This window comes from Macrotis lagotis, chromosome 3, assembly GCF_037893015.1.
Source record: "Macrotis lagotis isolate mMagLag1 chromosome 3, bilby.v1.9.chrom.fasta, whole genome shotgun sequence".
Taxonomy (NCBI): domain Eukaryota; kingdom Metazoa; phylum Chordata; class Mammalia; order Peramelemorphia; family Peramelidae; genus Macrotis; species Macrotis lagotis.
The window spans coordinates 96,652,362-96,676,177 of NC_133660.1; the positions used below are offsets into that span (position 1 = coordinate 96,652,362).

The 23,816-nt window shown below is 34.5% G+C and overlaps 1 protein-coding gene across 1 annotated transcript in view; it reads right to left on the reverse strand.

The window, feature by feature from the left end:
• TLL1 (tolloid like 1) overlaps nucleotides 1–23,816 on the reverse strand; it is a 292,559-nt gene that overhangs the window by 24,647 nt on the left and 244,096 nt on the right. Inside the window, exons 18-19 of the mRNA XM_074229005.1 lie at nucleotides 20,717–20,844; nucleotides 2,380–2,593 (exon numbers count right to left, since the gene is read on the reverse strand). Coding sequence (XP_074085106.1) covers nucleotides 2,380–2,593; nucleotides 20,717–20,844 — 342 coding nt within the window. The remainder of the gene's footprint in view (nucleotides 1–2,379; nucleotides 2,594–20,716; nucleotides 20,845–23,816) is intronic.

Genomic DNA, 23,816 nt, shown 5'->3' on the forward strand with positions numbered 1-23,816 from the left:
TAAGAACTAGCCTTTCTGTAGTGTTTTAAATATTTTACAACTATCTTATCCTTACAACAATGCTGGAAGAGAAGTATTTTTATCCCTACTTTGAAGATAAGGAAACTGAGGCAGGCAGAAATTACATGATTTGCCAAAAGTCACATAACCAGTAAGTGACTGAGACAGTATTTGAGCTTAGATCTTCCTACTTTCAGGCTTAGTGCTCTATTCACTACACCACCTAGATGGTAGAGACTAGAGACACCACATTTAATAGAATTTCAATTTGGTGTCATTTCAGATCTATTCAAATATACCATAAGAAATAATGTATATGAGTAATTCAGAATTGTAGGTTTGTAAAAGTGGATATAACTATAATGTTAGACATTACTGGTGTGTAGTTTTTACTGAACTGTTTGTACATAGTTGTCTGTATTCTGTCCCCTCATCATACTATGGGTTATCTCTTAACATTTATATTCTCAACAATAGTGCCTGGGAGGACATAGTGTGTAATAAATATTTGCTGACATTTTTCTTTCCTCCTTCCTTCCTTCCTTCCTTCCTTCCTTTCTTTATTCTTTCTTATTCTCTTTCTTTGTTCCCCTTCATTCTTTACCTTCCTTCTTCATACTGGGGGTGATTTTCTGGAACAAGGTAGGAGGACCATGGGGAAAATGCTCATGTAAAAATAAGAAATATCAAATGGAGAATTATTTTTAAATCATATAGAGTGATATAGAGAAAAACAGATATAATTAATACAAAAATGTAAACAAAAGAATACTAAAATAAAGTGGAAATTTAATCATAGTGACTAGTTTTGGCCTCAGAGAAAAGACAAGAGAACACCTTTGTTGAGGCAGAAAGATGGGGGGAGTATAGGTGTGAACAAAATTTCATATAGTGTTTGATAGACAGTTGGTTCTGCTTAACAATTTTCCTTTGCTCAAAGAGAGGGTTCATTTGTGGCAGAGGATAACCAGAAGTTACTACAATATGAACACAAAGTGAATCAATAAAACGAATATAAAAGTAAGCATAAACATGTTACTTTCAAAGAATACCACCTTTCATATTACACATTAAGTTAAAAAAATATTTCTCTAGAACTACTTTACAAGATTCTTACAGTAAATATTATTGGAATCTGGAGTTCAAAGAAATGGCATGATTTGCCTGCCCCTATTCACACAATTAGTAAATAGACAGTCAAAATAGATATTCTAATCTGAAGTCTCCTAATTATATTTACTGGTCTTTCTGCCACAGTATGAGTACCCTAAATGGTTTATTTTGGGTTTGCTTGTCCCCCTTTAGAGTAAAATTTTAATGTTGAATAAATGTTAAAAATTGTTTAAAGTATTAGGCCACTAGGGGTCACCAAGTGACTTTAGCAAAAAAGCTGACATTCATTGAAATTTTCTTTAACAGAATAAAGAAAAGGTATATATTTTTTTTCTGAGTAGTTTTTAAGACATTTCAAAAGAGATCTACGTTATAATCAGTCTGTTTTTTTTTAAATAGAGTAGTAACTGATTTAGCTCATTTAAATTTTATATATAAAAGGAAACAAGCACAACTTTTTTACAGCTTGGTTTAGCTTCTAAAAGGGAAAAGAATTCTCCTTCATCTCAAAACAAATTAACCCATTATCCAAAAAAATTATTGAGAGAGTGTCATTCAAAGTGAGACTTTTAAAATTCCATAAATCAAAGTTAGGTAATGTAATGTTTTTATTGATTCTCAGAATCACAAAACTAGAAAGGGTCTTGGAGCTCATATAGTACAGAAGATCCTTATTTTTACACATGAGGAAACTCAGCCCCTCAGTAACTTGCCCTAGGTCATGCAGTTTGAATTCAAACACAGGTATTCTAAATCATTTCACCATGCCATATATAGTAAACATTTATTTCATAGATTTTTTTAAATCATCTATATAATAAAGCAATAAAGTTGAAATGTTTTAAGGTACATCATTCTATGACCATTCTCTTGTTGCATGATGTACTATTTCAAAATAGTTTGTGTTTCATTGTAGCAGTTAAAGATTTTGACTATTGACAGAACTCTTGCAGAATTCAGAAAATGATTTACTCTCTCCTAAACTGAAATGTTACTTGCTATCTTTTTTTTTTTAGGTTTTTGCAAGGCAATGGGGTTAAGTGGCTTGCCCAAGGCCACACAGCTGAGTTAATTATTTAGTGTCTGCGGTTGGATTTGAACTCAGGTACTCCTGACCCCAGGGCCAGTGCTCTATTTATCCATTGCACCATCTAGCTGTCCCTACTTGCTATCTTTTAAGAACTTTTTTTTTTTGAAGCAAAGCACACCCATGATTCAAGGAGATTAGCCCACTTTTTTCTACTCAAGATAGCTTAGTTTGCTGACCTGTAGAATGACGGGCTTGAAAGCCTTTTCTTTGTACTGATGCATCAGAAACAAAGCGAAGGAACATCTTATTTCCAGTTGCTACCAGAGGTTCTGGTATCTTGTTGCCACACAGACGACCAAGAATTGGTGACTTTTCCGTTTCCCCATCAAACACTTCCAAGTGATCATAAGCGCATTCCTGATGCTGTTCAATCTCAAACTCACTGAAAGCCTGTTTAAAAAAACAGAAAATCCTCTAAAATTATAGCAGTAATCAAAAATGTATAATTTCTTCAGATCAAAAAAATAAATATGCTTAAAAGGGAGGAGAGTGCTGGAAATAAGTCTTTGTAACATACAGAAGTCTCACTCTGATGCTTTACGAGTGGTGATTTGGAAATCAAATTCTCAAAAATCTTGCCAAATTTGAAAAGTGTTTAGAGAGAGAGACTACACATTTGTCTTATGAACACCAATATAATTACTTCCATAGAGGTTCTTCACCAGGTAGTCTGCAAGATAATGAAATTTAAAGCCATCATAACTGACAAAGATGGTCCATACTTGCTTGGTTTTTAGAAGTCCTTCATACCCTACTTTCCAGCCTTTGTTATTCATTACTCTATTTTTTAACCTCAAAAACATGGCACGGACACTTGGCCCTATACTCCCATCTCTGTGCCTTTGAAATGGATACCTTTCATGCTTGGAAGTCACTCCTTCCCTCCCTCCCTCTGCCCCAGAGAATCCCCTACTCACTTTAAAGCTAAGCTTAATGAACACTTAATTCATCTTAAACTGGTTTAAAAATAGGTTTCAGGGTCCATGGATATTTTTTTTAAATTTTATTGATAATTCTATTCAATAAACTCTTTTCCTTTGTATTCTTCTTGATTTTTGTTTATCTACTTAAAATGTTCTAAAAAAATCCTTAACCCTTATCTGTCCTCAATTAAGTATCTTTTCTCCTTATATTATCTTGCATTTATTTTTTTTTTAATTTATCCTCCATAGGTTTATATGTGCCTATCTAATTTCCCCATCAAAGATAATCTCCCACAAGTAAAGAATGTTTCTTTTTCAGGTTTGCCATCTTAGCACCTCACATTGGTGCCTAGCATAGAGAAGTTGTTCTATAAATGCTTACTGTTTTCAATTTGTAAAATATTTTTATGCTTTATGTTTTTCCCTTTTCATGTTTCCTTTTGGTTTTATTCTTATTTTATAACATGACTAATATTGAAATGTTGAAAAACTATGTTTAACATAGTTATACATGTATAATCTATATCAGATTACTCAATCTTAAAAGGAGGTGGGAAGAAAGAGAAGGAGGGCAAAGAGTAGAAGTCAAAATATTACAAAGAACAAATGTTGAAAATTACCATTGCAAGTAGCTGGAAAAATAAATATATTTATTTTAAAAAAATGCTTATTGATAAATTGACTGATCATTGAGGAAGAAAAGTGATTGTGTGCTACACCAATGAAAGAAATGTCCATCATAATGGATACTTGAAGCATCATATCATGAAAAATCATGAAAAATTTTATAGATTATCTTTTTTTTCCCCAGGTACTAGTAGACAAACAGGGAACTGTGAAACACAAAAGGATAATGTAAGCTTGGCATGTGAAATTGATAGGATTTTTGAAAAATTGTGATTTTAGAAATTTTAGGGAAAAAATAGTTACATGTGAAGGACAAGAAATACCAGCTCAAGTGTTTGGCTGCTACCTAATGTGATTTCAGGAGGGAATAAAGACTTCTAGAATTTAAGTGGACCTGAATTTCAGAAAGAATACAGAATTCCTGACTTTATACTTCTTAGCTAAATAACTATCTCTCCCATGAGTCTTAACCTCCTCCAAAGAAGAAATGAAATAAACCAGAATTCTTTCTAGACCAAAGTTTTACCCTTTGCAACCCACTGTCATAAAAAAATTTCTGTCAACCTCCATTAATTCTCTCCCCTGGTCCCTACTGGTGATAATACTATTTATCTCAGTAAAGCCTCATTTATTTGCACATACCCTTCTGTATATGTGATTTATATATATACATACATATATATATATATATTTCCAAAAATCTTATAAAATAAACATGTTGAATTATACTGTTGATTATAAACACCAGAGGTAGGAAGGTTAAGATCCCTTAAATGACTCAGAGTCTCAAAAATTCAGCCTATCTCCAATTACTTGATAGTTTTACTTTTGGTAGGGAGAAAAAATAAAGAGGTGAAGAGAAGTTTAGAAGAGAGGGAAAAGACATGGGAGAAAAGGAGAAGGAAGAAGAGTAGAGGGACAGAGACTAAAAATTGAAAGGAAAGAGTTTATAACTATTTAGAATTGGAAAGAATAGTTAAAATTCCCACCCATCTACCCAGAAAGAGTGCTGTTATCCCTCAGCAAAATTAGAATAAAAGAGAAATGATAAATAAGAATGAGAAGGAATTTGCATTTTCTAGTTTGTTGCCATAGTTTAACTGAGGATATAGAGAAATTTGAGGTAGTAGAGAAAATAATATCAAACAATGATTGCTGGGGTGGGAAATATGTTCTATATATATAGATGTTAAATATTCTATCTAAAGCATAGGCTAAAACTGAACCAGCTGAAAGATCTGGTGATTATGATTTGCATTATTATGCTACAAAAGTGGCAGCAAAATTTATGGTTTTCATATATTCATTTATATCCTAGAGACATGAATATTTCCACTGTTTGATCACAACAACCTAGTCTTTTTGTCAGTCTGGTTCAGCCATCATTCTGTGCGGAAAGGTATCTATGATAAATTACAATATACCAGTCCCTAGAGAAAGATTAATAAAAAGTCAATGGATCATAGCATTATATCTGGAAATGGCTTTAGTAACCAGTGAATTCAACCCTCTCATTCTACAGATAAAATAACTGTATCACAGAGAAATCAAGTGGCTTGTCTGCAAAATTAGTCAAATAGTTTAAATTTGAGAATGAATTTGAATGTAGATTTTATTGCCATTCACAATAACTGGTTTAAATTACAGCAAGCATATTTGGTTACTTATATAAAGCTGAATTTCTTCCGTTATGAGGGTGATTCAACACTGAAAGAGGTTGTCAAATCTGCACAAGATCAACATGATTCACTATCATGATTAGTTTTGGATGGTCGGGTAGTTTGACCCAATAATCACTTGAATCTTATTTCATCTTTCTGATTATAGAGAATTTATAATCCCCTAATTCATACAAAAAAACAACTGGGGGAAAGAGGTTCACTGACTTTGCATTTGAATAAATGTCAGAATTCTGATCAGAACTCACAAGCCCTGCATTTCTCGCCTGTTGATTAGCCCACTCAACTCCAAAGGAATGATATAAAGGGCCATTTCTCTCCCCTAATGAAATGCAGGATCTCTGGAATGAATCATAACATCTGTTTAACACTGCATAGCAACACAGCACAACAGTGTAGGTCAAGTTGGCAAGCGAGGTGGCAGGCAGATATTTGGTCTAGATCCAATTGGCTCGAGTTTTTTTATCAAATTACTAATGGAATCAGACCAAATTTTAAGAACTAAATCAGAGGAGATTCCTTTAACAAAGTGAATTCAAGGTGTATAAATAACTCACATTCCCATAAGTTTCAGTGGATTCTGACACCAAAATTGGTAGTTGTCCCCACCCTCCAACTAGCCTCAGCCAAAGTTGTACCACACACATACAAAAGCATTACCCCATGTGCCATAAACATAGTGGTACTCTTTAAAGGCTAGCCACTGTCACATACCAATGTGCTGAAGGCAAAGAGAAAGAGGAAATAAAGAGTAGAGTGTTATTAAGATTCAATCAAAAGGCAAAATATTGTTCTGACAAAAGGAATCCCTTCCAGGGATGAACAAGTAAGAAGTAACCAGAGCTAAATTATCCATGGATTAGACTATTACAAGTTGGTCATGAGCCTAAAGGACCCACAAGGGAATCCCATTAAGGTTCAAAACAGGTGGGAAGACTGAATAGAAACTCCTGCCAGGCTAATCCTTAGGTTGTTCTTCCTTTAAATAAAACAATACTATATCACTTTATTACAAGTCACATCTTGATCCAGGAATCCCTTCACACAAATAAAGGAAAATAGCACTGGATCTGGGTACTGGGAGCCTAATCAACCCTGATTCTCATCAAATATTATTGGAGGCTGCAATCATCTATATAAGAAAAAATAGGGATGGGAAGCAAGAATAAAATGATTTGAGCATACATCAATCATTGCCATATTTACTAAGTATTAGGAAATCTACCCCCTGTACCTTGGTACAAGATATGCCTGGAATATTCTCCCTTTCTCAGAGGCAGAAGCCTCTGGGAAATTCTTACCCTCTTCAAGGTCCACAACAAATGTCATCTTCTAAACAAGCTCCTTCCTCCTAGCCATTTAGTGTTTCCTAAACCCCAAAATGATTTTGTAAATACATGTGGCTTTTCCTCTATAGAATGCTTCATTTCAGCATTTAGTTAAAATTTCAGGAACTTTTAAGGCAACGAGGAAGGTCCTACTCTTGTTAGGTTTTTAGAGGTATTTCAGTCTTCTGAAACTCAAAGCTCACCCATTCTAGTGATTGTATTTGTAAGATATTAGGATTACAGAACTTCATTTTAGCAAGACCAGGATAAAGCTCTAAGATAATAACCCTGGGCTCCAGTCAGAAATCCTTGAAGGCAGGCTAAAAGATTAAGAAGCCACACTCAAAAGAAATAAAACTAAACTCCAGTCACAGACTGTGGAAATAATAACTGGAGGCTGCTGTCTGGAACACCCAAGCAAAGCTAATCTCTTGATTCTCGGGGGCAGCCAGCCAAACTTCAATGGGACAGTACTTTATATTAATAGCTGTCCTTGAAGAAATGCCTCCACCTAAAATACTGACATCTTGGCTAATGGGAAAGGTTACAAAGATTAACTATTTTTATTCATGATGGACCTGAGTGAAATAATGCTACTAGATGTGGAAATACATTGCATAGAGGGCTAACATTTCTATTAAAGATAAAGTGGTTGATATGCGTCAACCCCAGTTCCATAAACAGCTAGACAACATCCTCCTGATCTCCTCAAGTTCTATTGCCTCTTTTTCGGTTTCTTATTCCCTGAAAGAACATAGCCCTGGCTGACTGTGAGCACTTGCAGGAAAGAAAAGTCCCTAGTTTCTATTTTAGGGTGGAGAGGACAGCTTGGGTTTGCAGGCACCAGGGGTACTACAGGGAAGCAAGATCATTTGCTGGACAGTGTGTACTGGTCAAGGGTGGGCTCCAAGATGAACCTCAGAAAACAGCATTAAAAAGGACCAAAGTTTTGAAGCATCATTCTACATAACCTCCTGTTTAGAATTTGAATACACTAACAGCTGCTAAAAAATAAAAATAAAATAAGAAAGTCAGAGCCAAGATGGTAGAGTAAAGGTAAGGACTTACCTGCTCTCTTCTCCAAGTCCCTTCAAATACCTTTGCATAATGACTAAAATTCTAGAACATCAGAATCCCCCAAAAAGACAGAGCCCAGGATAACTTAGAATTGTAGGAGAGATCTACTGCCACTTTGGTGAAAGAGGAGAAAAGTTCAGTACAAGTTACATCTACAAGGCCTTGGGGCAACTAAATCAGTGGCAGCAAAGGTGATTTTCAGATATCTGAGGCTACAGATGGTAAGGAGATCAGACAACAGTTCTAAAGGAGGTTTACAGGGGCCCCTCTGCTTGTACCAGACACAGGACTCTGCTGTATTGCTTACACCTAGATCTGGGGAGAAGGAAAGGGGAAGGAAAGTCTTCCTGAAGAGACCATATCTTCTATGACTATTACAACTACTACAACAATTACTATTACTATTACTATTACTACACTACTACTACTACTACTACCATTACCACTATTACTATTACTACTACTGCTACTACTATTATACTACTACTACTACTACTACTACTACTACTACTACTACTACTACTACTACTACTACTACTACTACTATATACCACTACCACCATTACCACTAAAACTTACCACTACTACTACAATCAGTATTACCACCATCACCACCACCACCACTACTACTACTACTACTACTACTACTACTACTACTACTGCTGCTGCTGCTGCTGCTGTTGCTGCTGCTGCTGCTGTTGCTGCTGCTGCTGCTACTACTACTACTACTACTACTACTACTACTACTAGTGCTACTACTAAGTAAAGAAATGCTTTTTAATACCTCTATCCAGAAGCCTCTATTAAGGTAAGGCCTCTATCCAGAAGCAATAAGAAAAAAATAGGAAAAGTCCCACTTGTTACAAGCTATTCTTAGCAGCTCATTTTGTAGTGGCAAAGAATTGGAAATTGAAGGGAAGTCCATCAGTTGAGAAATGGCTGAATAAGCTATAACATTTGAATTTTATGGAATATTATTGTTCTATAAGAAACCATAAATGGTTAGACTCCAGAGAAGCATGGAATGAGTAACAGGATCTGATGCTGAGCAAAGGGAGTAGAACCAAGAGAACACTGTATACATTAACAACAATATTGTGAGATGATCAGCCTTGATGAATGCAACTGCTCTCAGCAATTCAGAGACCTGGGACAATTCTGGGAAACCCATTAAGGACAATGCCATCCACATTCAGAGGAAAAGTAAAGCAAAACAAAAAGAAAAACCTACCAGGATCTAATTAAAAATTCCTCTTATGGTTCACATGCTTTTTTTTCTTTTCCCTTAGTCCTAATTCCTCATATAGAAAATGACTAACTAACATGCTAAACAAATATATATGCACAATGTTCACCATAGAGTTTACCATTAAGGAAAGAGGGGCAGAAAGGGTGGATGGAAGGAAATTATATAACTTATAATTATGCACATGCATGAGGATAATTTTTGAAAAACTTTACTATAATTGGAAAAAGAAAAGAAAATATCAATTGTGAAAAAGTACATGCTAATCAGAATATTTCTTCAACCTGAATTTGACTCTTCATGACCCAAATTTGTTCTTTTCTTGGCAGAGATGTGAGTGGTTTGCCATTTTCTTCTCCAGTTTATTTTATAGATGAGTGAGTTAGAGTTAAGTGACTTGCCCAGGTGACTGCCACAACTGGGAGTGTCTGAGGCCAGATTTGAACTCAGGAAGAGAGTCTTCCTAACTTTAAACTTTACATTCTTTCCACTTTGCCACTTAGCTGCCTTTGTAGCTCATCTAATAGTCAATAATGCATAAAGTATAGTGAAAAAAGTTGCTTATACAAATAAATAACTTTTCAAATACATCTGCAAAACTGAAATACTTGTTTGTTCCTTTGCTTTCAATATTTGGAAAGACTTATTTAGAGGAGAAGTTATAGCTACAATATATTATAACCAATGATTTTCACTAAAGTTTGGGAAAAAGACACAATTCAAGAAGTGTATATTCAGGAAAAATAAAGAAATGGGCAATCTATATAGCCAATAAGGGATAGAGGATGAACAATGTTTGTATTGACCCCCATTATAAAAAGAGTGTAAAAGCAAAACAGAGAGAAAGAGAAAGAAACAGAAAGAGAGAGATAGAGAGAGAGAGAGAGAGAGAGAGATGAGAGAGAAGAATAAGAGAGACAGAGGAGAGACTGAACGTATTTAATAATCTGCATATTTACCAGATACTTTTAACCAACTAAAAGATAGGTTTGTAAATATAAACAAAAAAGACAGTCCCTTCCCCTAAGAAGTTTATATTCTAAAGGGGGGGAACAACAAATAAAAGAGAATTTGTACCTACATAGGAGCAAGGATCCTGAGGGAGGAAATGGAAAAATCTGGAGACTGAGAAGCAGAATTGAGATGAGGGTGAACCTAGTCTAGGAACTTCATAAAATGGTGGTTTACATCAAGGGCTCACCAGCCTCCCTCATCAACAAACTCAAAGAATCTAATGAAGTACATATTTCCTCTGGTGATAAAGAACATTCAAGCTATATTTATTATTTATTGAAAAAGAAAAAAGCACTTAGAAAGTTTGTTCCTATCTCCTTCCTTGGTAAAAAAAAAATGTCTAGATCTCTAGATTTACATGTAAATTGTTCATTTCTAAATGACATTTTACAGTTTGCTTAAACTTTACTGTTTTACATTTATGGGAAAAAGTACTGAGGATTTCAAGAATAAAGTCTTCAAAATAAAAATTCCTATTTATCTATGTTAATCACACCCAAGTTCCAGGGAAAGACATGAAAGGATTTAAGACAATATCAGACAGTGTGCGGATATATAAAATAGATGATATGATAATCTGGTGGAAGATGCCATCCAGCTGGTAGACAAGAGACATGGATCCTTGTTCTGCTTTTGACAATTACTTGATTTATGACCCTGATCAAGCCATAATTTCTCCAGCCTTCAGTTTTCTCTTATGGAAAATAAAAGAACTAAGTTAGTTAAATGATTCCTCAGAGAGGCAATTTGATGCACTGGAGGTCCAACCTTGTAATAAAAAAGATCTGAACTTGAGCCAGGCCTCAATCCATTATTTTATTCTCCATTAAGGCACATATCCAAAACAGAATTCACCTGTTATTTTTACCTACACAATATTCCTTGCAATCATCTCTCTCTCTCTCTCTCTCTCTCTCTCTCTCTCTCTCTCTCTCTCTCTCTCTCTCTCTCTCTCTCTCTCTCTCATTTTCAGGATAGTTGGCATGTGATTTTGGAGTGTGAAAAGAAAAAACAGAGTCCATCCTCCATCTTGAATGGAGGAATCATAACTCTCTGGATTAACCTAGGAAGTCTCTGGTTCTCTTCTGCCATATATTGCTTATGTCATCCTGGGTTAGTCATTTAAAGTCTCAGTGCTCTAGGCTATTTTCTTTTGGGGTTTTTTTTTTGGGGGGGAGGCAATGGGGTTAAGTGACTTACCCAAGGTCAAATAGCTAGTTAAGTATTGAGTTTCAGAGGCTGGCTTTGAACTCAGGTCCTCCTGACTCTATGTCCAGTACTCTATCCACTGTATCATCTAATTGCCCCAACTTGGGCAATTTTCCAAGATAATAAATTTCACAGAACCTAACAAGCTGCAATGATAAAGGCAATTTCCTCTCCTGGGTGTTACTTTTACCAGAAAAAATCACAAGTCTTGTGCCAATCTTTATTCAATTTTAAGAATAAATCCCTATATCCTATTTTCTCTGAAATAATTATCAGTTTCTCTTGAGATAACATTATACCACTGGCTATTCCCATTATGATTATGGGATTCAAAAACTGAAGTTGCTCTATAACTGATTGGATTGCTATAGTAATGTGACCTGGAGTTGTGATAGAACTGGTATGCATGATTCCAAAATGAGGAAATTCCTTCTACCAATATAATGCAACACCTTCTTCTTCCTTTTTTTATGAGCACCTGATATTCTCAGGGACTATCCAATATAAATAATGCTAACCAGGTCCAACCATGATTAGCTTCTGAAAGAGAAGCATGTTGAGGTTGATGAGTCTGTACACATTGAGTTGATGTTCTTTCCCAACTGATTGATTGGGAAAGGATTGATTTTATAATTGATTTTACAATGCCCCATCCTAGGGGACAATAGCAATTCTCTGGAACATGCTTTTGACCATTTTAATCATCAGCATTGAGGGGGATTCTCTTTATGAAAATATTTAGGATACTATCTTCAGTTTTTGAAATTGACTATCTACCATGTAGGAATGTCTCTTTTTTAAAATATATTCCAATAACTTCACTTTCTCTTTGACCCACTATAACATTCAACAGGCTTCAGTATTGCCAGGTTTATTCTTGGAGAAATTCAAGATCCTTTAAGCTTTATTCTCTTATCTGTAAAATGGGGGTACTCAGTTTATCCACTATTTGGTAATAGACTTTGGAAATAGTTTAATAATCACACCAATTCTAAATGTTAGAGAACAATATTAGGATAGAAATTTGTCCTACAATTGCTGCAAGTTCGATTCCACTGAGAATAATGAGAAATAATAATAATGATAATATTAATAGTCTGAAAGGGTCTATCATATGTCTATCATTACCAGGTGATTGGTTGACCCAGGCTATCAGTTTAATCACCTACAGTGAGCCCCAGCCAAAATAAAACAGGAATGAATATTATTATCATCATTAGCAATAATAAAATTGAAGGTAATAATCTTTGGTCTTTGTTTAAACTCCACAGTTCTTTCTCTTGATACAAATAGGCATTCTCCATCGCAGGTATCCTCCATAACATAGATATACCACAATTTGTTCAGCCATTCTCCAACTGAAAGACATCCCCTTGATTTCCCATTCTTTGCCATCCAAAACATAGCTGCTATGAATATTTTTGTACAGGTGATGTTTTTACCCTATTTTTCATGATCTTTTCAGAATATAGACCCAGTAGATAAAAGGGTATGCATAGTTTATGACCCTTTGGACATAATTCCACAGTTCCACCAAAAATGCATTAGTGTCCCAGATTTCCCACATTCCTTCCAACACTGATCATTGTCCTTTCAGGTCAAATTGATAAATCTGAGAGGTGTGAGGTGATACCTCAGAAACACTTCAATTTGATTTCTCTAATCAACAATGATTTAGAGCAATTTTCATGACTATGAATAGCTTTGATTCCCTCATCTGCAAATTATTTTTCTCAAATTCTTTAACATTTTTCAATTGAAAATGGCTTGTTTTCAAACGAACTTGACTCAGTTCTGTTTATTTTAGAAAGAGTCCTTTGTCAGAAACACTAGCTGTAAAAATTGTTTCCCAATTTAATACATTTTTTGATCTTGTTACAGTGGTTTTGTTTGTGCAAAAGCTATTTAATTTAATATAATCAAAATTATCCAGTTGGTTTTTAATGATGTTCTCCATTTCTTCCTTGGTCATAAACTACTTCCCTTTCCAGAGATCTGCCAGGTAAACTATTCCTTGTTCTCCTGGTTTGCATATAATATTGTCTTTTATGTCTAAATCTTGCACACAAAATCTTATCTTGGTAGAAGGTGTGAGATGTTGGTCTATTCCAATTTTCTGCCATACTAACTTCCAATTTTCCCGAATAGTCTTTTTTTGAAGAGAGAGTTCTTATGCCAGAAGCTCGGCTCTTTGGGTTTACTAAATAGCAAGTTACTATATCATTCCCTGCTGTCTGTTTTAAACTTGTCTATCCCACTGATCCACCACTCTATTTCTCAGTCAGTACCAGATAGTTTTAATGACTGATACTTTGTAATGTAATTTTAGATCTGGTAATGCTAAACCACCTTCTTTTGCATTAAATCCCTTGATATTCTTGACTTTTTGTTTCTCCATATGAATTAAATTATAATTTTTTCTAGCTGATTAAAGTAATTTTTTGGAAGTTTGATTGGCAAGGCACTAAATAAGTAGCTTAAGTAGAACTGCTATTTTTATTATATTAGCTCAGCCTATCCATGAGCAGTTGATATTTGTCCAGTTATTTAAACCTGATTTTATTTGTGTGAAAAGTGTTTTGTAGTTGTTTTAATAAAGTTTCTGAGTCTGCCTTGGCAGGTACATTTCCAAGCATTTTGAATTGTCTGAAATTGTTTTAAATGGAATTTCTCTATCTAGCTCTCTATCTTGCTAGTAATACATAGAATTGCTGAGGATTTACTTGGCTTTATTTTATATCTTGCAACTTTGGTAAAGTTGCTAAGTGTTTCTAGTGGTTTTTTTAAATGATTTTTTTAGGTTTCTCCAGGTATACCATCATGTCATCGCAAAGAATGAGAGCATTGTTTCTTCCTTCCCAATCCTAATTCCTTTCATTTCTTTTTCTTCTCTTATTGCTGAAGCTAATATTTCTAATACGATATTGAAAAATAGTGCTGATAATGGACATCCTTGTATCACCTCTGACCTAAATGGGAATGCCTCTAGCTTATCCCCATTGCGTATAATGTTTGTTGACGACTTTCAGATAGGCATTGCTTATCATTATAAGAAACAATCAATTTATTTCTAGTCAATTATACTGACTGTTTTCCTAATATTAAACCAGCCCTGCATTGCTGAAATAAATCCTGCTTGGTCATTGTACATTATTCTAGTAATAACTTGCTGTAATTCCTTTGCTAAGATTCTATTTAAGATTTTCGCTTACATATTCATTAGGGAAATTGGTCTATAATTTTCTTTCCCTGTTTTACTCTTCCTGGTTTAGGTATCAGCACCATATTGGTATCATAGAAAGAGTTAGGCTGAGTTCTGTAGTCTATATTCTATTTTTTCAGAGTTTGTGTAGGATTGGAACCAATTGTTCCTTTAGTGTTTGATAGAATTCACTTGTTAATCCATCTTGCCCTGGAGACTTTTTCTTAGGAATGTTGAATTTCTTTTTTTCTGAGATAGGATTATTTAGTTATATAATTTCCTCTTCATTTAGGCTGGGAAACATATTTTTGTAAATGTTTATCCTTTTCACTTAGATTATCAAATTTATTGGCCTACAAATTTATTTTCCCATTTATTGGGCAAAATAATTTCAAATTATTACTTTAATTTCCTCCTCATTGGTGGTGAACTCCCCTTTTTCCATTTATGATACTAGTAATTTGGTTTTCTTCTTTCATTTTTCAAAATAATTAAGCAAAAGTATCTATTTTATTAGTTTTATCATCAAAGCAACTCTTTGCTTTATTCATTAGCTCTATACTTTTCTTAATTTCTCCTTCAATTTTTAGAATTTCTAATTTGGTATTTAATTGGGGGTGTTTAATTTGGTTATTCTCTAATATTTTTAGTTGAATGCTTAATTCATTGATTTCCCCTTGCTCTATTTTATTCATGTAAGCATTTAGGAGATATAATATATCCCCTGCTTTGGCTGTATACCATAAGCTTTGATATGCTGTCTCATTATTGTCATTGTCTAGGATGAAATCACTAATTCTATTCATAATTTGTTGTTTGATCCACTCATTCTTTAAAATGAGGTTATTTAGTGTCCAATTAGTTTTAGGTCTATCTCTACATGGTCCATTATTGCATGTGATTTTATTGCATTTTGGTCTGATCAGGAAGTATTCACTATTTCTGCCTTTCTGCATTTGATTATGAGGTTTATTGTGCTAGTACATGGTCAATTTTTGTGTATGTTCCATGAACTGCAGGAAAAAAAAAAAACATATATTCCTTTCTGTCCCCATTCAATTTTCTCCAAAGGTCTATCATGTCTAGGTTTTCTAATATTCTATTTACGTCCTTTACTTCATTTATTTTATGCTTAGATTTATCTAATTTTGAGAGGAACATTGACCTCTCCCACCAGTAGAGTTTTACTGTCTATGTCTTCCTGCAACTCAGTCAGCCTTTCCTCTAAGAATCTGGATGCTATTCCACTTGGTACATACATATTTAGTATTGAAATTGCTTCATAGTCTATGGTACTTTTTAGAAGGATACAGTTTCCTTCTTTCCCTCTTTTAATAAGATCTATTTTTGCAGTTATTTTGTCTGAGTACAGATTGCTACCCCTTTACTTCAGTTCACAATAATATATTCTGCTCCAAATTTTTACCTTAACTTTGTATGTATTTCTCTGCTTCAAATGAGTTTCATGTAAGCTGCATACTTTAGGATTCTGCTTTTTAATCCACTCTACTATTTGCTTACATTTTATGGGAGAATTCATTCCATTCACATTCAAAATTATAATTACTAACTCTTTACTGTTCTCCATGCCATCTTCTCTCCATTTGTATTTTCCTATTTTTTCATATTCTCCAGTATTTTGCTTCTGAATACCACCACCTTCAGTGTTTGCCCCCTTATAACCAAACACCCTCCCCTTTCTTTCCCTTTTCCTTTTTCCCCTTCTTTCTTCCCTTTCTTCTATCAGTTCACTCCCCCCCACCTTTTCCTCTCTTAATACTTGAAAAGTGATATATTTCTAAACTTAACTGAGAGTGTGGTATTGATCCTTCTTTGAGCCAAATTTGATAAGAGTAAGATTCAGGCAGTTCTCATCTCCTCCCTTCTTTCCCTCTACTTCAATAGTTTCTTTGTACCTTTTCACATGATGTAATTATTCCCATTCAATATATTCTATCCCCCAGTGTCTTTACTGTCCCTCTTTTTAAGGAGATATTATTTTTAAATCATTGTATCAGAATCATGAACAAGTCATGAGTGTCCATTACTTCTGGCTAAGAATATTTTCTCTCATTGAGTTACAATTCTCAAGAGTTATAAGAATCTTCTTCCAAGTAGAGATGTAGTCAGTTTCATCTTAATGGATAACAGTTTTTTAGTTTTTCTCTTTTTTCTCTTTTCCTGTATCTCTTGAATCTCTTGCTTGAAGTCCAAATTTTCTATTTAGCTCTGGTCTTTTCATTAAGAAAAGGTGGAAGTCTCTTATTTCATTAAATGTCCATCTTTTCCCCTGGAAGACAAAGCTCAATTTTGCAGGATAGTGAATTTTTGGCTGCATTCCAAGCTCCCTTGCACTCCAGGATAAAAAAAATTCCAGGTCCTTTGATCCCTTGATATTGATGCAGCCATGTCCTGCATAATCCTTACTGAGGTGCCTTAATATTGAAATATTTTCTTTCAGGCTATTTGCAGGATTTTCTCTTTCTTCTGATAATTCTGGAATTTGGCCACAATATTCATTGGTGTCTTCATTTTGGGATCCCTTTCATGCGGGGATCACTGTATTCTTTCAATAACTATTTTGCCCTCTGGTTCCATGATATCAGGGCAATTCTCCTTCACTATCTTCTGAAGTATGGAACACAGGCTTTTTATATTCTACTCAATGTTTTCAGGAAACCCAATAATTCTTAAATTGTCTCTCCTGGTTCTATTCTCTAGGTCAGTTTTTGCAAATGAGGTATTGTACATTTTCTTCTCTTTTTCATTTTTCTGGATTCATTTAACAGATCCTTGCTTTCTCATGAAATCATTATTTTCCACAGATTCCAATCTCTTTTTTTAAAGAAAAAATTTTTATTTACCTTTTGCAACTCCTTTTCCAATTGATCAATTCTATTTTTGAAGGAGTTTTCAATTTGCTTAATTGTGGTTTTGAGAGAATTATTTTCTTTTTGCACTTGTCCAATCATATTTTCATTTTCTTGTTGCAAAGTGATAATTTTCTCTTACATTTCTTTTTTCCCAGTATTTCCAATTGATCTCTTCAAATAAGTTTTTCTGGACTGGACACTAATTCATATTGTCCTCTGAAGTTCTCTCTGAGTTAGGATCCTTGCCTTCATGCTAACTTTCAATGGACCTTCCTCTCCACTGGCTTTTCTTCACTTTCTTGGGATCTTGTATTAGGGGAAGGGTTAGTTCATAGATGTTTGGTGTTGAAATCCCTAGAGGCTTTGATCACTGGGTGTAGTAACTCCAAGTGAGCTTGCTGGTAGAGCATGCTAAAAATTTTGTCTGGAGTGTCTGTGTCCTTGATTAGTGGCCCACTCCCTAGCCCTGAGGGTGGGGACTTGTGAGAGGATACATAGCAGGATCCAGGAAATCTTTGAACAATGTGGACTGAGCCCTTGGGCTACATAGTTAACCTCCTTAATCCTCAATCAATACTCAGGGAGATCTGCTGCCCACACTTGAGCCTGGGGGAGGGCATTGTGTTTATTCTGGGAAGAGTCACTTTCTCCCACATGCTGGGTGATGAGGAGATTCAACTAGAAACAGCTGGGCTTTTGGTCCTGGCCTTCTAGACCAGTTGAACTGACTGGATTTATGTCTAGCAGCTACACTGGAGTTCTGCACCCCCACATAGTAAACAGTTCCATGATGGAGCTCTCCCTACCCTTACACACACAGCAAATACTTCCTCAGCTGGTATATCCACAAGCCTCACCCCACTACCCCTGAGCTGGCTCTCTGCCCCTAATTCACCCATACTCTCCTAAGACAGACTTTGTTGGTAGCTGTTCTTCTCCAGGTTTTGTTGATTCAAATTCTGTTAAGAGACTTGGTTCATGTTAGTTCTGAGGAAAAGCCAGGAGAACTTAAGACAGTGCCCAGTTTCTCTCTGCCATTTTGGCCAGAAGTCCTCTCTGTGATTCTTTTTGTGGAGGAATGGGATTAAGTGACTTGCCAAAGGTCACACAGCTAGCAAGTATCAAGGCCCTCTGATTCCATTCCGTGGCTCTTTCTACTGCACAACCTAGCTGCTCCAATAATAATATGTAAATTTAAACTTTGCAAAATGTTTTACCAAATATTTTCTGATTTGATCCATACACAACCTTTTGAGGTAGATGGAATTATCATTCTTATTTTTAAGATGAGAATACTGAGAATGAGAGAAATAAAGTGATTTGCTCATAATCCCAGGACTAGGAAATGTCCAGGAAAGAATAAACAAATGTTGCAATAACTATTATATAAATATATAGAATAAACTGGATTTAAAGAATTATTTTTTAATAAAACCCACATGAGACAAATCACTAGTGAAAAATATCCAATATTTAATAAAATTTCATGTTCCTGTTTTTGTCATATTTTATTCTTTCCAATTAACAAACATTTGTTACTATTCTCTCCTGCCTCTTCCTTCTCTTTAAAAGAAAAATAAAACTCATAACTAATAAAATAAGCAATCTTCCCCCTCCGTTGTATGCTCTTCACAGTAAACAATGTCATTTTGGGGTTTTTTTTCACTAGGCAATGGGGTTAAGTGGCTTGCCCAAGGCCACATAGCTAGGTAATTATTAAGTGTCTGAACCCATATTTGAACTCAGGTACTCCTGACTCCAGGGCTGGTGCTCTAACCACTGCACCACCTAGCTGCCCCTCATTTTCTTAATAGTCCTTCATAACTCTTATAATTCTTCTGAAGCCAACTTTGTGATGTTTATGAACACTATTTAATTTTTTGTCAATAGTCGTAGAAGCTACATACTCTAGAAAAATGGAAAATATAACAGGTAGTTTAATTTATTTTCCCAGATTTTAAAAATCCATTGACCATTCTTAAAATAGCATTATACTTTTGATTACTTCCTTTCTGAACCAGTAATTCTCCTTAATGTTTTTCCCACTACCTTCATGTTAGAGTAATTATACCCCAGGTTATAGAGTTGAAATAGAGCTTAATAGTCATCCAGTCCACCTCACTACATCACAAGAATCCAGTCTATACTATATTCCCAAGTCTTTGTGCAAGACTCCTAGTGAGATAACTACTCCTGCCCCCTCAGAATGGTTCTTTCTACTTCAGGAAGCTAATTGAAAAGAAAGTTTTCCTTGCATCACACCTGAAATAGAATTCCCACATTCCTATCACTTGTAGTTCTAGAGTCAACCAAAAGAAAAAAATCAAATCCCTCATCCTTAATATAACCCAGCAAGTTTGCCTCAAAGGCAAATCTCATGTTCCCATCAAATCTTCTCTTCTGCATGTAAAATACTGCTCAGTTTTCCAATGGCATGATCTCAAAGTAAACACCATGTTCTAGATGTGATCTGACTAGAAGAGTAGGAAAATTCCCTCTTGGATAAGGCTTTAGTCATAGGTTCATGAACCATTGGATCACAGATTGAGCAATAGAAGCAATAAATTTCTAAGGCACCCATTTGAACTCCTCATACACAAACATATTTATACATGCATATATATATATATATATGTATATATATATATGTATATATAGAGAGAGATGCATATGTACATCTGTGTATATATGTGTGTATGGATACTTATATCATAGATTCATGGAAATACTGGATCACAGATCTAGCAATGGAAGGAAATTTCTAGGTCACCCATTTCAATTCCTAAATGTGTTTCATATATGTATGTGGAAACTAAAGTTCAGAGACCTTAACTGACCTACCCAAAGACACACAAGTAGTAACAGTTAGCACTAGGGTAAACATTTTGTAAGCCTTTACAGAGAATTGTATGAAAAATATAATTTGCTTACTTTTTCTTAAACTAGGGGCATAACTATTTTGTTTCTAGGTCTATTGTTTTCATAGATCTTATCATTAAGAAGATCATTTAATTTTTAAATACCATTATTTTACCTGTTTAAATTTATTTTGCCATATTTTACAATAAATTTATCATGAGAGCTATAGTAAAGCACGTAATTTTGCAATCTCAAAAGATTTTTTTTTAATGAGAATAAAATATTTTTGGAGAAAACATGATGCTTGAACAAAACTAAGTGATTGCCATCACCTTAACTTAGAACCTTAGAGATATTTTCATGAATACAGGTCAGCATGACAAAAATGTTTCCCATACACCTGAATTAATTTTCTTGTGACAATTATGAAAGTTCAGTATACCTGAAAAAGATAGGAACAGATCAAGGTTACTCACTAGTTTAACTCGATGTCCAGGAGTGGCAATGATTTCCCATGTGCATTCTTTCCTACTTGGATATTTGTCTGGCCAGTTGGGACTGGTAATGACTCCACTTGGACTGTGAATCTTTTGCTCACACTCCGCTGTATCAATAATGACAATATCAGTTAGTTTGGGAATTTAGGTAATAGCAGGGTCAGAAGCAAGTAGAATTCAAAAGGAAAAAATGACTTTCAGGAAAATAATTATCTCTTCAGCTTCTATTATCACAGTCCTTAATTTTGCAAACTCATTGATAAGTGAGTAGGTGACATTTATTTTCTTGTAATAATATTGATCAGGAGTTAAATAAATTCCTAAAAGGAAAGGAACTAAACGTTACTTACTTAAAACTGTTAAATGTTTAGGAAAGTTCTTAAACTTTAAAAGAAAAGAACAAGAAAATCAACATATAAGTGTATATAAGCCATGTTGAGCAGCACTATAAACAAAAAAGAATAAACTCATTTGAGTTCATTCATACAGAGAATGATAAATAATTTATATACTGGACTGAGAGACAATTTGCCTATAGTTTTACTAAAAGAGCTATTATCCGTAAGATACATTCTTCAGTTTTTCACCCACATTATATTAGCAGGTATGGTTTTCTTCAACTCAAAGGCAGATATATGAGCTAAATTAATCAGGAGGAGTGTGTATCAGGTCTGGTGTGAATGTCTTTATACAGCTGTTACTATTCCCCATTTACAGTTGAGGAAACTAAGAAAAGAGAATTTAAATGGATTAGGGTCACACAGCAAGTGAATGCCTGGATTTGAACTTGTCTTCCTGACAACAGGGTCAGGATTCTTCCCACTGAACCACCTTGCTCTCTTCAAATGAATAAGGATCATGACAATTCATTTATATTGTGCTGCATAATTATGAAGCATTCTACATACATGGTCTAATGGGAAATAAAGTTGGGGCTAATTTTTTTCTTTTTTTTTTTTTTGCTTTTGTATGTGTGTATCGGGGAGGACTGTGATTATATGAAGAAGTCCCTCTAAGAAAGCTGCCACTACCAAATTAGATTGCCTTTGAGCCTTGGAGAGATGACTGGAACAAGAAGAGGAGAAGGGTCTTGCCTAGGGTCACAGATCTAGAATGTGATAGAGTTAGCAACTGAACTCCAAGTCTTGCTGACTCCAGGGCTAATTCTCTATCCATTATTTAATAAAGCTTCTCCCCAAAATGAATTACTGAATAGCATAATAATTAGAAATGATTAACTAAGTTCTTACTACATCCAGAAACTGAACTTTGTATTAAATTGAACAAGATTAAAATGGCATTCCAATTATCTCAGACAATTTGTATACTTAAAAGACCATAACAGCAAATCTTACAGTGTATATAAAGCTAGTGAAATTTGCTGTTGTTCTTGATCTGCTTGTTGTAATTGTAGTCTCCTCTGCAGTACTTTGTAGGTGCATTTTATGTGAAATGATCTATTTGGAACCACAATTTTTCATGATAATAAAACATTAAAATAATGCATCCCATTATTTTAATGTTTTATCATCATGAAAAATTGTGGTCCCAAATAGATCATTTCACATAAAAATATTTAGTACACATATGAAATTTAGGGCTTACCACAACATTGTCAGGCTAGTGTTACCTAGTCAGGCTAGTAATTAGAAAGGAATTGTACCCAGATCTTTTTTCGCTCTATTATGCCTTGCTACCTGTCAGATTTGTTCTACCAGGATATTTTCAGTATTAAAGAGAAGAAGCTAATTTTTGAATATTTATAATAAAATTTATAATTAGAAAAATACTTCTAAATATTTCATGCCTATATCCAAAAGAAAATTTGCCTGTAAAAATACAAATCTAATGTGAAATTTTCTCCCTTCAAAAAGACTTAGGAAGATGTCTCTATTGGCCTCAATAAAATTTTAAAATAAAATATTTATTTAAAAGTTTGCTTGTGAATAGTAAGAGTGATAACATTAAGAATGAGACATTCTAGGCTTATCCTCACTGAATTTTTTGATGAAAATGTTAGACATTCCTAAGAGGAATTTTGCAGATATAATATATTATTTGATTTCTTCACAGTATTTCATTAAGTTTCTCATAATATCCCAATAGCCAAAATGAAGAGCTGAAAATTGATGATATTGTATCTTGCAGAATTTTGAATTTGCTGGCCAACAAGACCCCAGGGACCTTGATCAATGGAATAATATGAACCTAGAGAAAAGTCCTAAAAAATGCTAGAGGTCTCTTTTTACCTTGACCCAGTTTTGTTCAACAGTTTTAACATGATAATTAAGGTAATATTTGTCCTTCATTCTCAAAGAAGAATATGCCATCAGTGAGGTGATGTCATGACAAGCACATTAATTGAATCTGAGTGAGGGATGCTGTGCTAAGGCACCAGCCTCACATTCTCCCCCCCCACCCCCGCTCCCTCCCCCTCTCTCCTGCCAAGAGCCATCTGGACCCAATGGCTGGGTAGAAATCAGGATGACTGGAAATAGCCCTGGATGAGAGGCAATCAGGGTTAAGTGACTTGTCTATGATCACACAACCAGTAAATGTCAAGGCCAACGTCAGAGGTCATGTTTGAACTTAGGTCTTTCTGACTCCAAAGCAAGTGCCAAAAGCATGAATTGTCCACAGTAATATCAATAATTTGGATGAAGAAATAAATAGAATCTCTATCAATTCCTAAGTGATAGAAAGCTAAAATAAATGGCTAAAACAAGGAATGATAGGATTCCCAAGACTCCCAAAATCTTTAGTAGTTGTAGTTTAGAGAAATTAATGAAATAATTTAATATGGAAGAATGTAAAAATCTATATTTAGGGTCAACAATGTAGCAACAAACCAAATATAAGATAAGGCAAATATAGTCAGAAAGTAATTCATGTTAATGACGAAACAGTTTTACTGCCCAATAATATAAAATATATCCTGAAAATTAAGGGAATTTTGCATTGGATCAATAATACTATAGTAAAAAATAATAATATTCATTCTACTATTATATGTTTTAATCAGACCATATCTGGAATAATATATCTACATTTAAAAAGAGATGCTGATAAGATAAAATGT